The sequence below is a fragment of the Populus euphratica genome, unplaced genomic scaffold (assembly GCF_000495115.2).
Source record: "Populus euphratica unplaced genomic scaffold, PopEup_1.0 scaffold559.1, whole genome shotgun sequence".
Taxonomy (NCBI): Eukaryota; Viridiplantae; Streptophyta; class Magnoliopsida; order Malpighiales; family Salicaceae; genus Populus; species Populus euphratica.
This window is the reverse complement of record NW_011500433.1, coordinates 68785-87911: the sequence shown is the minus strand read 5'-3', so window position 1 is coordinate 87911 and position 19127 is coordinate 68785. Positions and strand designations below refer to the sequence as shown.

The following is a 19127-nucleotide window of genomic DNA, read 5'->3' as shown; positions in this document are numbered from 1 at the left end:
CCCATCGGCTGAAAAATATCTAAAAAGTAACCTATCCAACTCTGGCCCAGTCTTGAAGCCCTCACTCATCGGTCCAAGAAAAATATAATGAGCCGAGCCAGCAAGCCAGAAGTTTCCGAAAGTTATCTGAAGGTTAAACTACCGTCAGATGGAAACGTGGCTTACAATGCGTGTAACTCAGCTTCCACCAACTTTTACTTGCACAGTAACACGCAGTAAAACGAAACTACTGGTGAGGTCAGGACAGCTCATAACCTAACCCGAGCACTGCCTTCCTGATATCACTCTGATTGGCCGCTCGCTCTTGTTGAATCAACTCAACCGCAAAGCTGATCGCTTCTTCCCCTTCTTCCACTAAATGGCGGAAACTGCTGTTGCAACCACCGAAGCCCCAACCCTATCTGAGGTTCCTCATCTCTCTTTCTCACTGTTCAAATGTTTTCTTCGAGTTCCTAAATTTTTAAGCTCGGCCTAAAGCTTTTTTTTTTTTTTTTGCATTTTCTTTATTCGGATCGTTAGTCTGTTTTCGTTTCATGTAGAGAATCATTGACGAAAATGAGGATAATTATGCGCTTTTTTCTTTGACTGCATCTTCTTTTGCTGTAAATTATGAAGGAAAACGTTGATGGTGATATTTTGATTGGTTGATTCTTTTTTCCCCCCTTTTTTGGGTGGAAGAGTGAGAATCTCGATTTGTAGGTGCTACATATTATGCAAAAAACATATGTTTTGCATAAGAGATGTGCAATTACAGATGTACTGCCGGCTGCTGTTAATTTTTTTCTCTCAATCTGTGTTAATGCTGTCATATTAACTTGCATTTTTGGTACCAAGTTCTGTCTCTGTTTTCCTTTTCTTTTTAAAGCGAATGCTTCTTCAAATGGACCCGTGGGTATGTTTCAATTACCAAGGGATAAGCATTTGTAGGATCGGGACCCAATAGATTGACGCCTTACCCTCGCTGTTGTGTTTTGATATGCCCATTAAACTTGAGCTTGATTAACAGATCAACCCAAGCTTTAACAGTTGAGGGGCACTCTTGTTGACTTCAAGATAGGCTACTATTTCAGTGTAAAAACAGCTGCTGTTTGACCTGTTCATATGCTCTGAACTCAGTTGCTAATTGGTTTGTAAGAGATTGATTTTTTTACAACATTTACTTGCTATGTCTGCACATTTAGAATTTGACACAAATTTGATTTTGTGCTCACTAACAAACGTTGCCTTTCACCAATGTAAATGCCTTTATTGTTAATCTGTACAAGTGAAAAATTTGAAGTGTGATAAGAAGTTAAACCTCCAGCCCTTTGGTCATTTTGCATGTTCAAGAAATTTTTTCTGCATTGGCGTGCTACTAGTATTAATCAACCCATTTGCTCACATGCTATGGCATGCAGCAATATTTATTGAAGGGAAAAGAAGAGAAGACCAATGTGGTTTCAAAACCTGTTGAAGTAAAAGAAGACGAGAAGCCAGCAACTGTTGTTTCTGAGGAAATTGTGGAGAAAGCTGAGGAACCACCAGCACCTGCTGCTGAAGAAAAAACTGCAGATACTCCTCCTGCTGTCGAAGAAAGCACTGAAACTCCCGCTACTGCTGAAAGCAACAGTGAAGATACCCCTGCTGCTGCTGAAGAATCCAATGAAGCTACAGAAGAGAACTCAGGAAAAGAAGCTGCAGAAGAGAGGCGGGAGATTAAGGTAACCATTTATCAAGATATTCTTCGTGGTGGTGACATAATTGTGTCATATTCATTCTACTACCATCTTTATGTTTCCCATATATTCATTTTTGTGTTGGGATTGCCTTGTTGATGTTTAGATTGAGACAGCACCAGCTGATTACCGATTCCCAACTACAAATCAAACAAGGCACTGCTTTACCAGATACATTGAATATCATCGGTAAGTGAAACCACACCCATGGTTCTTCTTCTTCTACCACTATCTTTTTTAGTCATCATTCTTCCAAGTTGATGCTGACTCTTTCTTCCAAGATAAAACATTTATTCTTATAATTTTCTCCAGGTGCGTAGCTGCCAAGGGTGAAGATGCTTCAGAGTGTGATAAGTTTGCCAAATATTATCGTTCACTCTGCCCTAGTGAATGGGTATGTATATCTGAGATCTTCAATATACTAAGGCTCATGATATTATTTTTTCTCTCAACAACAGGCTATTCCAAAGCTGTTTAATGCTCTTTAAATGTCGAATGATGTTTACCTGGCATAAAAATCTTGGAAGTTAAGACCTTAGTGCTATGTTGATATATACCATAGTCATGTCATGGGATGTTGAAGAAAGAAAAAACCAAGTCCTAAATATATATCTTAATTTTCAACTTGATAAGCATGCTCATCACCTTTAAGATTGCTGTGATCTCACAACCAAGTCTTCCAAACTCCAGATTTCTTTGTCCAAAGGTGCATTGGAATCCACACAGGTTGGCTCCTATGTTGATTTGTTTGAGTGTTACCTTTGAATCAACTATTTAGGATGAACTTCTTGAAGTCTTAAGATCCATGCCAATTGATGTCCCAATTTGTGTGCAAAGCCTCCTAACATCTGTAAGCCAAAAAGAGTGCCAAGCAAGAGCTTTATTGTAACAGGCCCTGCACTATAGATGGGGCACCAAGCCTTAAAGAGTGCCAAGCAAGTGCTTTATTGTAACAGGCCCTGCACTGTAGATGGGGCACCCCCTGACGTCACACAATAAACCGCGCGCACCTGGCATTCCTGGCTTAACTTTAGGGGCTCCTTCAAGGTTCAACTTTACACTATGATTAGGTTTTCTATCTTTTCTGATGTCAAGATGTCTTGCTGTTATAGTAGCAAGACTTGCTGAACATCTTTTGCATAGGACAAAATTGCACTTTCCTCTTCAGAATTGCATACTGTCCCTGCCAGCCAACAACCAACTCCATAATCGTGACAGTCAAAATCTTCCACAAACCCATACTCAGATTCTGTTGAATTTAGGCTGTAAGCGCTACTATAATTGCCACTGCAAATCCTGTTCTGGTTATCCGGAAGCACCTGATTAGATATTCTTTTAGCAGTGCTTTTTTCATGAGGCATCTTGTTTTAGGATGCTATATTTAAGCTTCTCATTTATGCTTGGGCTGCATTCTGATGCTAGGTTTTTAGATGATTACTGAGCTAAGTATTGTAACCATGAATCATTGCTGTAGATCATAATATTACTTTATAAGGTTGAATTGGGCATCAATGTTCGTTTCTGTCTCCTGACCTGGCTATATTAATGCTGTGTAAGCCAACTTTTTCTTTGTTATCTGGTGGCAGGTGGAGAGATGGAATGAGCAAAGGTCAAATGGCACGTTTCCAGGCCCCCTGTAGGTGTTTCCTGTTTGAAGACCCCCATGCAGTTTGTTTTCTGCTGCTAAATCAAAGTTTCAACCAACAGATGAGTACCTTTAATGAAAAGTGTTTTCTCAGGGAATGCCCTGTTTGAATCAATGAGTTAATAAGAAATTTTGGCTTGTCTTTTAGAACTAGCTCAAGTCTGAACACAGAATGTGTTGCTTGTCTTAAGATGAAGCTTATTTTTTTTTCCCATTTTTTCCTGCTTTAACTGTTGTGTAACAGTTACTCATTACTGTTTAGAACCCAAAAGAATCTTGAATTAGATAATAAGAACATATACTTGCCTTGATTACTCTCAAGAATGACTTCCTGCGGAATATCTCATGTCAAGTTTATACTGTTGCTTTGCTGCTGTTTTACGCAGCTTAAAAGTTTGCTATTTACACCGAGCAAAAAATTGCGTAGTGGAATCAGATTCTCATCGATCTGCTACTAGGTGGTTCAAAACGCGACTTTATTTTCCTGCTGATGTGATCTGCGATTGATCATGCATATCTCGCCGGGAACCTTTTTCAGGCACATGTTAAGCGAAGTTTGAGCTCTAATCATACTTTGACTAAAAAGTTTTCAGGGTCATGAAAACTCTTACATGTTATTTGTGCTATGAGCTAGTTTTATAATGAGAGAAAATGGCCAATTACGGGTAAAGAGTGAAAAATTGATTGCGCACTCAAGTTTCAACTGGATACCAACAAAAATCCGATGCCAATCGATCCAGAGTTGTCATATTAGGCCACCAAAATAATAATCCTTAAGATCTTTATGTATTTTGGTACCAACCAGATATAAAACAAATTTTGATTCATTAGCTTCTTTCATGATCTCCTTTTTAAGAGTCTTTTCATCAAGCTAAATACAACTTTTTTATCCATTATTACTATTTCATCCTCCGAGATCTGGAATGGCGTTTCAATTCCTGCTTTCACTTTACTCTCCACTTTCGTATCTCTCTGAGCTTCCAGCACTAGATCTTGGAGTACAGAATGTACTGTGAATTATGCTAGCAAGGACCCTTCAGGTCTTATTTTTAATTGTGCATTAATCTTCTTCAACTTTACTATCTCTTTTCTGTCCCTAACCATCATTTCTTCTTCCACTCCTCCTCCTTACGATGAAGAGCATCTTCCACCATATTAATGTTTCATAGATGTAATCTATTACACAATTATAATCTAGATTACATAATTATAATCTTTGATCAATTTTATCCATCATATTTATCATATATTTAACTTTTTTTTTGTAATATTAGATACTTCATGATTTATAAATATTTAAACATGAGATATTTATATAATCAATACCTCTAAACTATAATAGCCAAGTTTAAGCTACAAACAAGATAATTAACCTCATATTGTTTCAATTACTTTTAAAGCAAAGACAATCATTCTTCGATGATTCATCAAAAAGCAACCTAATCTCTTCTTTAATTTATCACTATAAAGAATGAACCCTTCTAAACTTGAAAAAAGTGCTAATATATGAGCAGTAATGAGTCTTCCTTTAAATTTTTAAAAGCTTTACTAACTTTTTCATGTTCATTCTCACCTTACTTTTTTCCAGGTTAGCCGAGTCATAGAGGTTTTTATTTTTGAAAACCCTATAATAAACCTTCCATAGTAACCTGCAAGCCTAAGAAAATTTAGAATTTCTATCATATTTATAGGTATCTCTTACTCCAGCACTACTTCTACCTTCTTTATATCTACATATCATATATTACTTCTCCTAAGATAACATGTCCTAAAAAGACTAATTTTAACCAAAATTCACACTTGTTAAATTTGGAAAACAATTGTTGATCCCTAAAAACTTTTAATACATGTCTCCAATATTGCTTGTGTTACCGCTACAAGCAAGAATAGACAAGAATATCATTTATAAAAACCATAACAAATTTGTTCAAGTAAGGTTTGAAGACGTTACTAATCAAATCCATAAATATTTTCAAAGCATTCGTCAACCCAAACAACATCACAAGAAACTCATAATGTTTATAGTAGCTTCGGAAGGTAGTCTTTGGTACATCTTGTTTCTTAATCCTCAGTTGGTAGTACTCCGACTTTATATTTATTTTTGAGAACACCCTTGCTCTTTTTAATTGATTAAACAAGTCATCTATTCGAGGAAGTGAGTACTTATTCTTTATTGCCACCCTATTTACTTGTATGTAATCAATACAAAGTTGAAAGGTTTTGTTTTTCTTTTTTATAAACAATACCGAGGCACTCCATGACAAGTTTCTTGGGTGGATTAACCTTTTGTCTAGCAATTCTTGTAGTTGAACATTTAATTCCACTAGCTCTACAGGTGTCATCCTATAAGGTGCTTGGTCTATAGAGGTAGTTCCAAATATTATATCTAGACACTTCAACCTCTCTTTCAAGGGTAATCCTAACAACTTATATGAAAATACTAATTTTAATTAGGGAATTCCATTACTACAGGGATATTACTTAATTCTATCTTTTTTTCTTTTCTAACCCCATAACATAAGCTAAATATGCCTATATCCCTTCCCTCCTTAGACTCCTTGCAGTCATAATCAAAGTATAATATTTCTCTCTCCTTTAAAGACTAAGGTTTTTGCATTAATTCCAATTAATGTTTCTATTTTAGCAAGACAATCCATTTATGTTTGATGGGCAACCAAACCAACCTATTCCTAAAATAATATCAAAATCATTTAACTCTAATGGCAAGAAATCTACCCTCATTTCAAACCCTTCTATCCTAACTGTTAACTGACATGATCAAAAGATTGATATCTTATTCCAAGTGCAGGAGTGTCGAAGTAATAGATAACCCGGTAAAACCAAGATCAAACCATAGGGAGGTGAACTATATAAAATTATAAACAATAAATAAAAAGAAATTGAAAAGAACTTTTGAGATGTGATATTGATGTAAAGATTAAACAAGAATAAAATAATTGTCAAGGTTAGAGGATCCACTAATGATATTTCAAACAAATATAGTATAAACTCTTTTTATTACTTGACTGGATTATAAATTATTAGCATGATTATATTAATTATCTTATTTGAGTAATGCCAATACTTGTAAATATTATCAGGTATCGTCAAGCATTCATGATTATAACTTATGTTAACAACAAATCAAGTTCCTTTCATAGCACATGTATAGGTTTATACTATACAGTTGGCTATGAAAGTATCAAATAAAAGTACCAAGTAGGGTTGTTCAACACAAATCTAGATTAACCATTTAACAGGCAAGATATTAAAAGTGAGTAAGATAACAAATACAAAACATGTTAGTATTAAACATTAAAATCCATATTGAGTTTATATTATATTTATTCTTACACCATTAGTGTAACTTTTTCATATTGACAAAATAAACTTAGCTAAACATAATAAATAAGAGAAACATAAATAAATAATATACGAACATGAGTATAGTAAAGGAAATGAAAAGTATAAATAAGAGATTAAAAAAAATATAACATAAAATAAAACTTAAACATTAAAATACAAAGAGAAAAAGTGATCTTGATCTGAATAGCAATATGCCTAAATACATGGCAAATATCTCTTTTTATAAGCCAAAAATCAGAACTATTGATTTGATGACTAATTGTTGAGTGAGTGACCACATGTTGACTTCGTAGCAATCTTTATCTTGTTGTCTGTAGAAAACGTCATTGCTAATATCAGAATTTGAACAAATAGTCTTCTTAAAAGTTCTGAAAAATTATCTTAGCTTTCCAACAAAACAGGAATGAGATCATTTGGACTTCTAGAACTTGAGATATGGGCTAAACACTGAACAATATTTAGGCTGGAGCACCGACTTTGATTTCTCTATTGTTACTACAATTTGAACTTTAAAACAATCATTTTGAATCTAGACTTTTCATCAAAGTTTTAGGCCTATGTCTTAACTTTCTATCCATATAAACTAGACCTAAATCCAAGTTCTGTAATTCCAGTTATGATCCAATAACGGAATAGTGTTTCAATTTGAATTCAACTAGTATCTCTTTTCTAAGTTTAGCCTTCTCTTTATCTTTTCAATTTCAGTAATTAAACTCGTCAATCAATCATTTAATTTATATGATAGACCTGTATTTAAAATGAATATTTACTATAAATTAAAGGTATCCTATATTGTTAGATTTGTTATTATAAAATATGTTATAGTTAAGGAATTATTGATACTTCAAGTATAAAATAAAAATATAAAATCTTGATAAAAATATAATTTTAAATATTAATCATTAACCCCTTGCATGCTTAATAAATATAAATTGTTGTGCACTAATTATTATCGCTCTTTCTATCTTACCAGGTAACACATTTAATTTTTTTAAACTCTAACCTATACTCTAACCGATATAAACAAATGAGAGGTTTCAATGAGTGGTTTCAAGATCAATTAAAGCATATGGAGTTTGCGAATTCAACTGTAGAATACCTGCCACCACCTCTAGATCAATCCTGACCTTCTCCTGGGTCATATGATAAACTCTCCCATTGATCCTCTCTCCATGACCTCAGGGGGCTTCGCGGGGAAAGGAATGCGGTAGCAAACAAGATGAAGGGAAAGCTAGAGCCATCATAGCGTCAAAAACTGATTGAGGAAAGTATGGTTTGAATATTTGTCATTCTTTCGGTTTTTTGGTTGCTTGTATCAGTGTGATGAATGTCCTTTCATTTTCTTAGGAAAGAATCTGAAAGAAGGACTTGCAACTTTGGAAGAAGACCTGGTTGAACTTACAGATGAGCTTCAGATGGAAGCGCAATGTATACCTAACATGACTCATCCACATGCTCCGATTGGAGAAAAAGATAGTTCAACAGTGAGAGCGATGGTATGTAATTCTTTCAACTGCTTCCTTATATTTCGTGAGGAAAATGATAAGTAGAACAAAACACAAAGACATGAATTGCTTTTTGTAACTAAAAGACTGAGCAGTTAAATTCGGTTTCAAGTTTGCCAATTTTTTGTACTTATGATGTTGCATGAGATAATAGCATAATTCATTTGCAATTATGGTGTTAGAGAAGTGTGCGTGCGTGTGTGCGAGTATGTTTGAAGGAGGGGATGATGCTGGACATCTTACAGGTTTAAGTATATTTCCCCTGAGCTCTTACAGGCAGGCACCCCTGACCTGTTGATACTTATGCCTGACAATTAACAGGTTTGCTCTATCAATGATAGTGATCAATGCCACATTAGCACTGCAGAGATTCCTTTGGGAGGAATTCACATGGATGCTATCCTTGCCAAGTCACTGTTTTCATTGAAGTATGTGGCGTTTTCCCATTGCTTCCGTACAGAGGCTGTTGCTGCAGACACGGCAACTAGGTATATTATCTGGCTTTTTTCATTTGTATGACAGTTGTCTGATACTCTGACTAGATGCAAAGTTTCTCATATCAATACTCCATTCTTCATGGTGGGGTTCCTCCATTCAGGAATATCAGTGTTCATATTCAACTCTCATGTCTTGGCTAATTGCCAAATCATATATTCATGGCCTTGCTACTTTTGTTACTGATAACAGCAATTCAGTATTAATTACTGTTTAGGTTCCTTACAAATGGAAAAATCCAATGATCATGCATCTCCTTTACACTGCCCACCCGCAGTTTGTTGCTGGTCCCGCTTTTTCAAACACCACTTCTCTCCTTAAAGTTATATGCTGGCTTGGTGAATTGCCAAGGTGCCAAATTTATTCAGGGCCTTGATAGTTTCTACTTGGTTGAATCTTCATGCCTTTTTATTAAAAGCACGAGAGATATGCAATAGACGTGAGTGCACTGAATTAGTTGGGCAGCAGAAGGTGCGTTGGATGTAACCATTATTGGCGATGACATTCGTCTTCATCAAGCCATTAATTTTCAACAAGCAGCAAGCACAAGGCTACAGAATGGCAGAGTTTGGAGTTGACACCAAGCCTGGCTTTCATCCATGTAGCTTGGAGGAAGAATTACAACATCAGAGGTCGGTAAATGAAGAAAGAAGAATTACAACTTCAGGTTTTGATAATTGGAGGCATTCTCTAAATTGAGTTTTTATATTGTAGGGTCATCTGTTGATTTGTTTATACCACAAACCACATTATAGCGAGTACCCGCGTGGCGTGGGACAACGAGGAGAATCGGAAACTAGAAAGATGGATGTAGTGTTCCAAGAAGCTGAAATCACAGTCATTTCATGGTTTGAATCAAATGGGAACTTGAGAACATCATTGCTTACAAAATTGTGAGAAACATAAATAATTGCGCGTGGTGGAACAGTTGATGGCTCCTTGAAAATGCAAATCGTCTGCGCTATAACTTGAGTTTGCTCAACTCAATCTTTCGGACAGGATATGTATATGCTTCATAATTGATTTGTTGGCCCATGGAACTTAATTTGGTGAGAGTAGTTATCAGATCGACCTGCAAGAAAATCAATTCCAAGACCGTAATTAGAACAGATCTAGAGGCAACATAAATTTGGGAATGCGAGGATTTAACGGTACATAATAGCTACAAATTCCCTCTGCTCCTCCATAGCAAGAAACTACATCGCATAATTTCAAATAAGGCAGGTTCAATTGATTGGGATCCCTGTTGAGAATCATCAACTGACCTCATAATCTGTCTGAGACACTGTTTCTCGGCTACGTTGGTACTTCTGAACCCATGGTGTAACATCTGGATCAGTTGCCAGTAAGGCCTCTGTTGCTGCTTGATCAGGACCCAAGAACGCAGACATAACAGCGAGCTGGTCAACCAGGGAAGGAACAGAATTGGGTCAGCAACCATCTATAGGTGTCTTTCCAAAGTGAAATGTCCTGTCTTTTTAGAGGTTTGTGAACTCGTGATCCTTAATATATTTGTTGAAAGCATACCTGGCGGGGACCAAAGCCAATAGATGAGAACTTGTCTTTCATTTCTTGGACTGTGGCTTTCTCCCACTGGGGAACCCTCCCTTCTGGATCTGGCTCTTGGGAATCTGTCCTTCCGAATTGTCTATCAAACAATCCCCACTATAAGAACAACAAAAATTGTTGGGATTAATTGCTTATCACTATAACTTGCTTTTATTGATAATAGACACACTAGAATCGAAGCACTAAAACTAATTCCCCGAAAAAACACAGAACAACAAACCCTTCTGTAGATCGGATGATAGGAAAAATGATGAAATATGTACTTCTACCTGTATGTATTTACGAGAACTCATTTGAGCATAATTGCAGTCATCGTAATGTTCCTTTTTACACAAGGATCTTCCTAACCTTTCTGCAAAAGTACCTTTACATATGAGGAATTCTCTGATTTAACTCTTATGTAGCCACAGTTTTAGACCTTGACTTTAATAATAAGGCTGGTTCAGAGGTAGAGTTGCCAATATTTTATATATATCCTGGTGCAAATTAAAAATGTCCACAACACAGCCAAATTAGAAACACTAACCTGTCCACTGGATCCATATGCGGAGTACAATATGCTTCCTTTCTGTTCATTACCACCACACTTGCTGATGGCAGAAGCCAGAAATGTAGCCTTAACAGCACTTTGTCCTGCAGAGAACAAACACAATTGAGTCAGGGACATTGGTCTTTTCTGTTGATGAATTAAATTCTGTTCACCTGCACATAAACTAGGTCATGCAACAAGGCCATAGTATGCAGCACGGCATAAATTTGGCATTATTAATGTGTATAACCTGCAAACGGGATAAGATCTGCAAAAGAGATGGGTCCGCCCTTGGAATATGAATCTATCTCCTCCTTCGCTTCCTTTATTAAATTCAACGCGGCAGAAAGTCCCTTATTTTCAGGTCTGCTTATCTCTGAACTTCAGGTCGGAAAAAAGGAGAAGAAAATTAAGACAACATTCTGGCAAGGAGCTAAGTTATTGCTTCAAAAGCAAAAGGGACTTCAATCAAGAAGCAGGGATTACTTCAGACAATAATTTACAATTCTACAACCTAAGCAGGTGTTCTAATTTAATTAAGCATCCAAAAACCAGGGACAGCGAACATCACAGACAGTGATATAAGCGTGCTGACAGGATGCTTCACAAAGAACCTGTAGGAGGTTCTATTTGCTCATTCCTCAGTGAATAATCATAATCAATTGGGAGTTGATGCTTGCAGTGCGTATGCAAATGTCTGAGACCCAGTTTCTCTACATGCTAGAGGAAGAGGAAAGTGTAAACTTCCACACATTGATAAATCAGTGTACAAACTCATAAAAGATGATAACTTCATAACTGAAATACCTGAATCGTATGGATCCATTTGGGCCCCCAGATTTTGTAGCCTGCAAACTTAATCAGGAATTAATCAGTGCATTTCTTTCGACTTCTATCTTTAGTTAACGACTTCCATAGCAATCATATCGGAATTCAACAGGTGAACGAATTTGTCTGACCTTATCATAAGTAATGGCATCATTCAGAGCCAGAGTTAGAATGGATGGTACAAGTTCAGGTTTGCCCTGAAACAAATATCAACAGAATAGTGATCAATACAACATCAAGCACGATGTACATATTTCTATCCATTTTATGGAACTGCAGAACAACTACTTGATAAAAAGAAAGCATAAAGGCAAGGTTGTGTGGTTCACCTTTATAGCTGCGGAAAGGGTCTGCCTTATGCTGGCTGTGAGAAAGAAGATGCAACATCAACTGAGCAAACTGTAGCTGATTTGAGCATGCTTGGAAATGTTGAGATTAGGGAACTCACACTGAAACTCAGAACGCTGCCTGCGTTGGATCAAATCAGCAGCACTGGCCATTTCAACAAATGATCCTGAGCTAGCTAGTAATTCCTAAGTTTACAGCAAAACAGGTTAGAAACTCATCATCACATCATTCTACATTATGGATTTCCAATATATAAAGGATGCGTCAAAATACAACCATTAACTTCAACATTCCACAAAATCAAAATGAGAGAATATTATAACTGAAATATTTCAGATATCACCTTTTTATTTTATTTTTTTCTAAGCCGGAAAAAAAAAGGTAATTAAATTGTATATCTCATAAATCAACAATGTTTCGAATATAGGATTAGTGTCATCTGACCATGTATACCAAAACAACACACTAATGTATCTCCTTTGGAATATAATCAAGAAGTGGATGGTCAAGTTTGCATAGAATGTGAATGCCAAATCCCTGAGCAATGAAAGGAAAGTATTATTTCTCTCTTACCATGCCAACAGTAGCACCAAAGCATTTCAAAACTTCTCTTCGCCGTAGAACATTCTCACCAGGGACATCAGCGTCCATTTTATGACAACGAATAGCGACCTGATAAATATTTAGCCAAAAGGCAAAAGAGAGAAAAATAAATGATTCCATTTTCTGTAGCATTCCCAGCCAAGATGAAACTGAAGCAACATTTCAAGAGAACTTACAGCATGAGAAGGACATCTAATGGTAGGAGTAGTAGAGATGGTTAAAGAAGGGACACTAACCAAAGAGGGGAGGGTTGAGAGGAAAGAAGTACCCATAGTTGCCTCTACAATGTAACAACCTCCGTGCTTTCGAGCTACTAAAAGACAAACAGAAGGCTCTTCCGTTTCGTAGAGAGAGGTAACAAGATTATGTGTGCCTATGTGGCTATACCTGTACATGTGGAGTGGGCATGAGTGTTCGTGAGGAGATATGTGGATATCCTATCTTCTTTTCATTGGTTACCCACCCGGTTCGCCGACCCATTTTCTTTTCTTTTTTTTTTCTTTTTTGAAGTAGAAAGAGCGACGGCCTGCATATGCCGTCGCTCTCTTCCTTCATTTGTAGGGTCATTATTTAGTACTTCAGGAGTTCAAAGATAATTTTCGCCGTTCGGTTTACCATGCAAGAATAAAGATTATTGCAAAAGGAGGAAAAGTGGGCGAGAGTCGGGAGAAAAGAGAAGTAATTGTTTTCACTTTTATTGCATTGAATGACGATGAATCGAATACATGCATCTAAGAAAAGGATGTTACTCTAGAGATCCAATGATAATCGTATCCCTAACTTCCTTCTAATCTGACTATTTAAATTGTCCTCTTGAAATATTAAAATTGCTTTTGGTTGATGGAATGAAAGGCCCCTTCTCTTCCCAACATAATCTTTGCCAGCACTGGCACCGAATAGCAGCAGCGTCCATTTGCTCTGTATCTTTTGCATGCCTCCACCCGCCTAAACTCTGAGATATACACAATCCGCAGACCTAACCCTGATTCTGGCACAGCCAGCTTGTAGTATCAATGGATAGTGAATGATTAAATTTGCCACTATCCTCCCGCACTTGGATCTTGAAGAGAATTGTTCTACAGCATCTAAACTAACTTGTTATGATAGAGGTGTTCAGATTCCGGGATTGCCCCTGACATAAACAATCTGGTAAAGGATTTACATAAAAAGCTTCTTCTGAACGAAACCTATCCGTGCCCTTTGTTCCAGAAATGGGGCCTTTCCTCTTCCTTGGGGAGCCTTGCCTATGCAACCAACATGAGAAACAAAATTTCAATTAGTGGATTCTATTTTCAAATCTTTACAGAATGCTGACCCGTCAAGATAATGGCCATGGAAGATAACCTCAAAATCTCACAAAACAAGCACTAGTTTCCCAGTGCCACCCAATCGTGGCTGCAAAATATTAACTAAACCTCACCTCTTCTCCCAGAAAAGCAGTGCCCATGGGCAACTCAGCTGTTGACGTTTTTTGGTATTAATTGTGATTATAATGCTTAAGAACACATACCGTTTTCTGTGGCTTTCAATGACATGGTCTGATAAATATCTGCCTTCTTTCAGTTTTCCCTGCTCAATTTTATCAAACAGACGAACAAGTGCTTTCCTAGGGGACAAAAAAAGAAAATGCTCAGTGCAAAGAAATTGATCAAAATAAGCTAAAATATATATAAGAATATCCCATACCTGTCCGGGGAAATTGTTCTTCTATGTCCAAGAAAGCGACGATGACCTTCGACCGCCCTTGCCATGTTTCCAGAGTATGTCGGCATGAATACATCACTTTCAACAGATACAATATAGTCAAGCGCAGCCAGCTGAGACAAGTGATTGGTAAACGGTTCAAGCTCCTCAAAAGATGCCAATGTTTCCTGCAAGATGTTTAAAGGACATGCTAGTCATAGAGCAACACACTTAAAAAATTAGCAGCTCTCACCCATCCCGGCCCAACTTCTCGCACCAAAACAAAAAACAAAATCAGCACTTATAGACAGAAAACAGAGAACATTCATGTATGTTTACAAGTCTCCATGCAAGCATAAGTATCTGTGCACTGTGATTGACAACAAAATGGCACATAGAAAGAGAGGGAAGGCGATTTGTCTCGGATACAACTTGATTACAAACACAATTCCAATACTTTTTATATGATGAATGGGTTACAGTATTATACATGGCATCCCCTCATAATCTGACTTCTAAAATAAACTACTATTTTGATTATCCACAAAAAAAAAAATGAACACAAAAACAGCATACAAAATGCACATGGCATCATCAATGCGAGCAATTGCACTCATCATTAGTTGTGTAGATGGACTAGGGTGTATCCCTAGATGTGAGGAGTGAATTTTTATTTTTTTTTCCTTTCAATCTTATGGTTTTCCTTAAGTATAAAATTTTGCATTGCTCTCACAGCAAGGCCTTTGAAAGACATTTATCTATAGGTTAACAAAACTATCAATAACAACAATTAACTTATACAGAGGAAACATGGAAAAGTTATAAAGTAAAGCCAAAACACAAACCTTGCGCATCAACATAGGATATCGGGATTGTAGATCACCCATATGTGAATCACCTCCATATATCTCTCCTGCGGCAATGTATATAGGGGTATTTGATGGGTAACCAAGAGCAGATAGAAATATTGCAGCTTCCTTTGGAGTTAAGGGGCAAAAACCTTTGGATCTCTGCTCCCTGGGATCAATATCCTTCACTTTCCAGTTATCATTTGCGTCTCTTCATGTCACATAAAATTACATAAGCAAAAAAGCCCGAACATTGAATTGAATTCATTATCACATAACTGCAGCAATATTACCGTATCATTTTTAGTTCATTTGCTTCAGTAGGAGACAAATCATGTGTACATCCACTGAAGGCAAGCATGTCCTTCTCATATCGTAAGTGCAGGGAAATATAAGGACCATATGACCTCATGCGGTCCACCAACAACTACAATGTCAATGTGGCTTGAAATCATATCATTGCACATACAAGAAATCAACAAGAGAAAAAATATCTAGCTATTTTCACCTTTCCCATTGCTTCAATTTGAGGTGCAAAACGGAGGGCTTCATAACAGGCACGGCAACGCAGCTTCTGAATATCAGAAGGGAGATTGTTATTTGCTAGGCGAGAGTCGGTCTTGGCAGCCCGAATAACCTGTGAAAACAAATTTACATTAGGAAGATTGTGTTAGAATTTCAATAATAAATGAGAGTAAAACCAGCAGATTACAATCATAAATGCCAAGTGAAACTTCCAATTGATATACCTTATAATCAGCCCACATGCTTGCTATCTCTTCCTGGTAGTAGTCCATACCAGACCAGCTTTTAAAATATTTAACTGCTTTCATAGAACTACCTATTTCCTTGGGAAGCTTTTTTATGACTTTCACATCATTAGCTAGAGCATTGATAAAATGATCTTCATCAAAGACATCTGAAAAGTTGCTGCAAAAAAGGAACAACGAACAAAGAAAGAAAGAGCTATGGCATCATGACATGAAAGGGCCCAACAACTAGAAATTTTCACTGATCTAAAATTACCTGGAATCTTGCCAATATGACTTTTTATCTAGTTTTGGAACAACAAGAGTGGCATTTATGATACGTGCAATAGCTACCATATCACATATCTGCAATTCAAGAAAAGTGTTTCTCAACCCCAGTACAAAAACCCAAGAACCAATAAAAAAATAAAAAACACAAATTATTGTTGCCTTAATAAATTGTACCATAGAGCACAGCACAACCGCATATATCTTCCATGATAACATAGAAACAGAATAAGAATTTGGGAAGCCTAACAAGTAGCTTAGTCTAATAAAATTTCAGAATTTCAAACACAGCCATTGCGATTGACAAACTTAAGTAGTCATGGATATCGACACTGTAAATCTTCATACAAGATAGATGGTAGATAAGTACCCCAGCTCGCATCTGGTTGAGCCCTCCATTTGTATGGGCTAGAAGGTAACCTCTCGACTCTGAAGGAGCTGAGAAACAGTAGGTAAAGCAGAAATAAGCAAACAGGAAAAAGTTTTTAAAAGAAGCAAATCAATATGAAATCAAAGCTAAACTTACAAGTATAGTTAGGACTAGGTTGAGTACAAGGCATATAATTGCGATTTGGTGGAGGCTTCCATAGTTTGGTACAGTTGGGGTTCCGATCAGAACACTGTCAAGTCTAAAGGAGTGAAAACATGAAAGATGCATGACTGACTGCTTAGAATAAAGAAAAACATAAACACTTAAGACGCTCAATCCACAGCTACACACAGACTAATCCCAAATGGTTTCCTCACCGTACTTTTCATTTCTGTTAAATTTCATCAATGAATCAGAATACAAAAAAAAAAAACAAAGTGCTTGAATTGGCAAATATATTGGGAATGAATTGCATGTAATAAGACCTGGTGGGATGAGAGAGGGCCTTTGTATACATTGGGAGGAGTGATCTCACTTGTCCAGCTCTGTTCTTGCTCTTTGCCCAATATCTTGTCTCTGATTTCAATTTGCTACAGATAATATTTTTTCATTGTTAAAAAAATTGTATGAACTAAAATCCCTCCGATTATTGTTGTAAAAAAGAAGAAATAAAACTAACGCAGTTAGGAGTTATCTCAAGCTCAAATAAATCACATCCAAGAATTAGAAGGCTAAGATATCCATCTTTCAAGCACATTAGGCCACAGTTAACGGATTTCGAAAAAGAAGTAACAGAAACTTTAGAAAGTAGAAGAAACCCTAATTCTAACACTAAAAAGGGAAAAAAGGAAATCCAGTGACTGTGGAATTACTTACGGGATGGGGAAGCCTGTAAGGATCAGGGAGTTTCGAGCAAGGAGGGAAAACATGTAAGTGTACGGAGAGGAGGGCCATCATCGCTATCGTGCATATGGCGCATGATAGCATCTTCCTCATCAAACCCACGGTCTTCCATCTTCGCTTCTGCATCATCTTCTTCGCTACTTTTCTTTCTTGGTGTTTATTTCCAGTCTCTCTTTCCCTTTCTATCGCTGCTTTTTTTTTCTAAGAGTTAGAAAAGAAGAAGAGGTCGATGAAGGAGCAAAGGGCATCAATGGCCATTAAGAAGAAAAGAAAAGAAAGACAGAAGGATCGATGAAAGAAGGAAAAGGTAAAGGAGAGTGCGTGTTTGTGTGCAGTAGTCGGCTGTGGTAGTAAAGTGAGGAGGGGGGTTCTTTGCTTGGGGAATATCTTTTTTTGTTTATTTATTTTATTTTGCTCTGTCAGTTTGCTTTGTTTAGGGGATAGGAGGGGTGACAGATTGGATCCTCTATGATGGAATTAAAAATTCTGTTTAATATTATAATATTATTTCATTGTTATTTTTTACAATATTTTTTATTTAAAAATAGAGTAAAATAATTTTTTATTTTTTAATATTTATTTTTAAAATCAGTATATTAAAATGAAAAGAAAAAATTCAAACTTAAAAAAATTTTAAAAATTTAAAACAAAAATACACTAAAATTATTTCACTGTTTATCTTTCTTCCCCTCTATAAATTTTTTTTTAAATAAAAACAGTTTTTTTAAAAAATTTATAACTTACAGTAATTATAGTTATTTTTTAAATAATTTTTTGTGTTAAGATGTATATTAATAATATTTTTTATTTTTAATATAAAAATAATTTGAAAATACTAAAAATATATTAATTAGTAAATAAAAAAATAAATTTAGCCGTAAGGTTAATTACAATACTCTTTCATCTAAAAGAAAAAAAAAGGAATACATGAATTTTTACGATGCACGCTCGTAAATGTATGGACCAGCTGAGTGCTTGTTTGTGCCTAATTTAAAACGGAGCAAATGCATGACAGATTTCATGCTTAACTACAATTAATTTTATTTGGTCATTTATTATGTAAATGTAAATATGTCTGATTTCCATTTATTTATTTCGCCCAAACCAACAAAAAGCTGTATAATTCGCGTTGGGTGGATCGAATTGTGGATCTCAAGATGAGATGCATTGAATGAAAGAGGATGGCTTGCATGTGCACATCTTTTTCTGAAGTCTCTGCTCGCATTCACACTCGATGCAGCTAACTGTTCACTTGGATCTTCACCTTCCCTTCCGAGGTTGCGAGAAAACTCGACAAATATAGTTAGGAAAACGGAATAAAAATCAAATTAACCAAAAAACAAGATAAATATCAATGCAGTTTGGTTTTAATTTTAAAAATCTGAAACTAACTGAACCAGACCTGTTTAGCTAGCACTTCAAAAATAAAAATATATGAATATTAAATTTTCTTGAACCCTAAATCAAACCCAAAAGCATCCCCTAAGCTTTTTCTCTATCTCTCATCTCTTCCCACCATGTTCTAACCCTAAATTAAAGCCAAACGCAGTCGCCTACGCTCCCTCGTTATCGCTCTGTCTCTCATCTGTTTCTCATTCTCTTTAGCCTCCATTGCTAGCCATTGTCTTTCTATCTCTCTAGCCTTTATCATCGATCGTCTCGTTGTCGACGAGTATTCCCAAT

General features: G+C 36.3%; 3 protein-coding genes and 1 long non-coding RNA gene across 7 annotated transcripts; 2 read left to right on the top strand and 2 right to left on the bottom strand.

Moving 5' to 3' along the window:
- Positions 1-256: 256 nt before the first annotated feature.
- LOC105114653 (cytochrome c oxidase subunit 6b-1-like) lies at positions 257-3681 on the top strand. The gene is made up of 5 exons (XM_011011273.1): positions 257-406; positions 1398-1700; positions 1822-1904; positions 2028-2109; positions 3302-3681. Exons 1-5 carry the CDS (start codon positions 359-361, stop codon positions 3353-3355), a joined length of 570 nt encoding a protein of 189 aa, XP_011009575.1. The 5' UTR covers positions 257-358; the 3' UTR covers positions 3356-3681.
- Positions 3682-7809: 4128 nt separating this feature from the next.
- LOC105114651 (uncharacterized) lies at positions 7810-9563 on the top strand. Its single transcript, XR_840179.1, has 3 exons — positions 7810-7994; positions 8074-8222; positions 8553-9563. It is a non-coding gene; the product is annotated as an uncharacterized LOC105114651 (long non-coding RNA).
- Positions 9397-12981, bottom strand: TL29 (ascorbate peroxidase 4). Of its 3 annotated transcripts, none has more exons than XM_011011270.1 (11): positions 12780-12981; positions 12574-12672; positions 12101-12185; positions 11982-12016; positions 11784-11849; positions 11632-11672; positions 11075-11205; positions 10822-10928; positions 10254-10391; positions 9992-10126; positions 9397-9798 (listed from the first exon to the last, which is right to left on the bottom strand). In XM_011011270.1, exons 1-11 carry the CDS (start codon positions 12873-12875, stop codon positions 9688-9690), a joined length of 1044 nt encoding a protein of 347 aa, XP_011009572.1. In that variant the 5' UTR covers positions 12876-12981; the 3' UTR covers positions 9397-9687. The 3 variants fall into 3 exon arrangements, with proteins under 3 accessions (XP_011009572.1, XP_011009573.1, XP_011009574.1); XM_011011271.1 differs by having other exon boundaries at positions 12840-12979; XM_011011272.1 differs by lacking the exon at positions 12780-12981 and having other exon boundaries at positions 12574-12738.
- A 287-nt stretch (positions 12982-13268) lies between these two features.
- Positions 13269-17840, bottom strand: LOC105114650 (uncharacterized protein At1g04910-like). Of its 2 annotated transcripts, none has more exons than XM_011011269.1 (12): positions 17418-17840; positions 17027-17131; positions 16698-16800; positions 16542-16609; positions 16161-16249; positions 15884-16064; positions 15643-15771; positions 15428-15561; positions 15132-15345; positions 14290-14474; positions 14114-14209; positions 13269-13847 (listed from the first exon to the last, which is right to left on the bottom strand). In XM_011011269.1, exons 3-12 carry the CDS (start codon positions 16729-16731, stop codon positions 13694-13696), a joined length of 1284 nt encoding a protein of 427 aa, XP_011009571.1. In that variant the 5' UTR covers positions 16732-16800; positions 17027-17131; positions 17418-17840; the 3' UTR covers positions 13269-13693. The 2 variants fall into 2 exon arrangements, with proteins under 2 accessions (XP_011009571.1, XP_011009570.1); XM_011011268.1 differs by having other exon boundaries at positions 16698-16791.
- Between the last annotated feature and the right edge of the window lie 1287 nt (positions 17841-19127).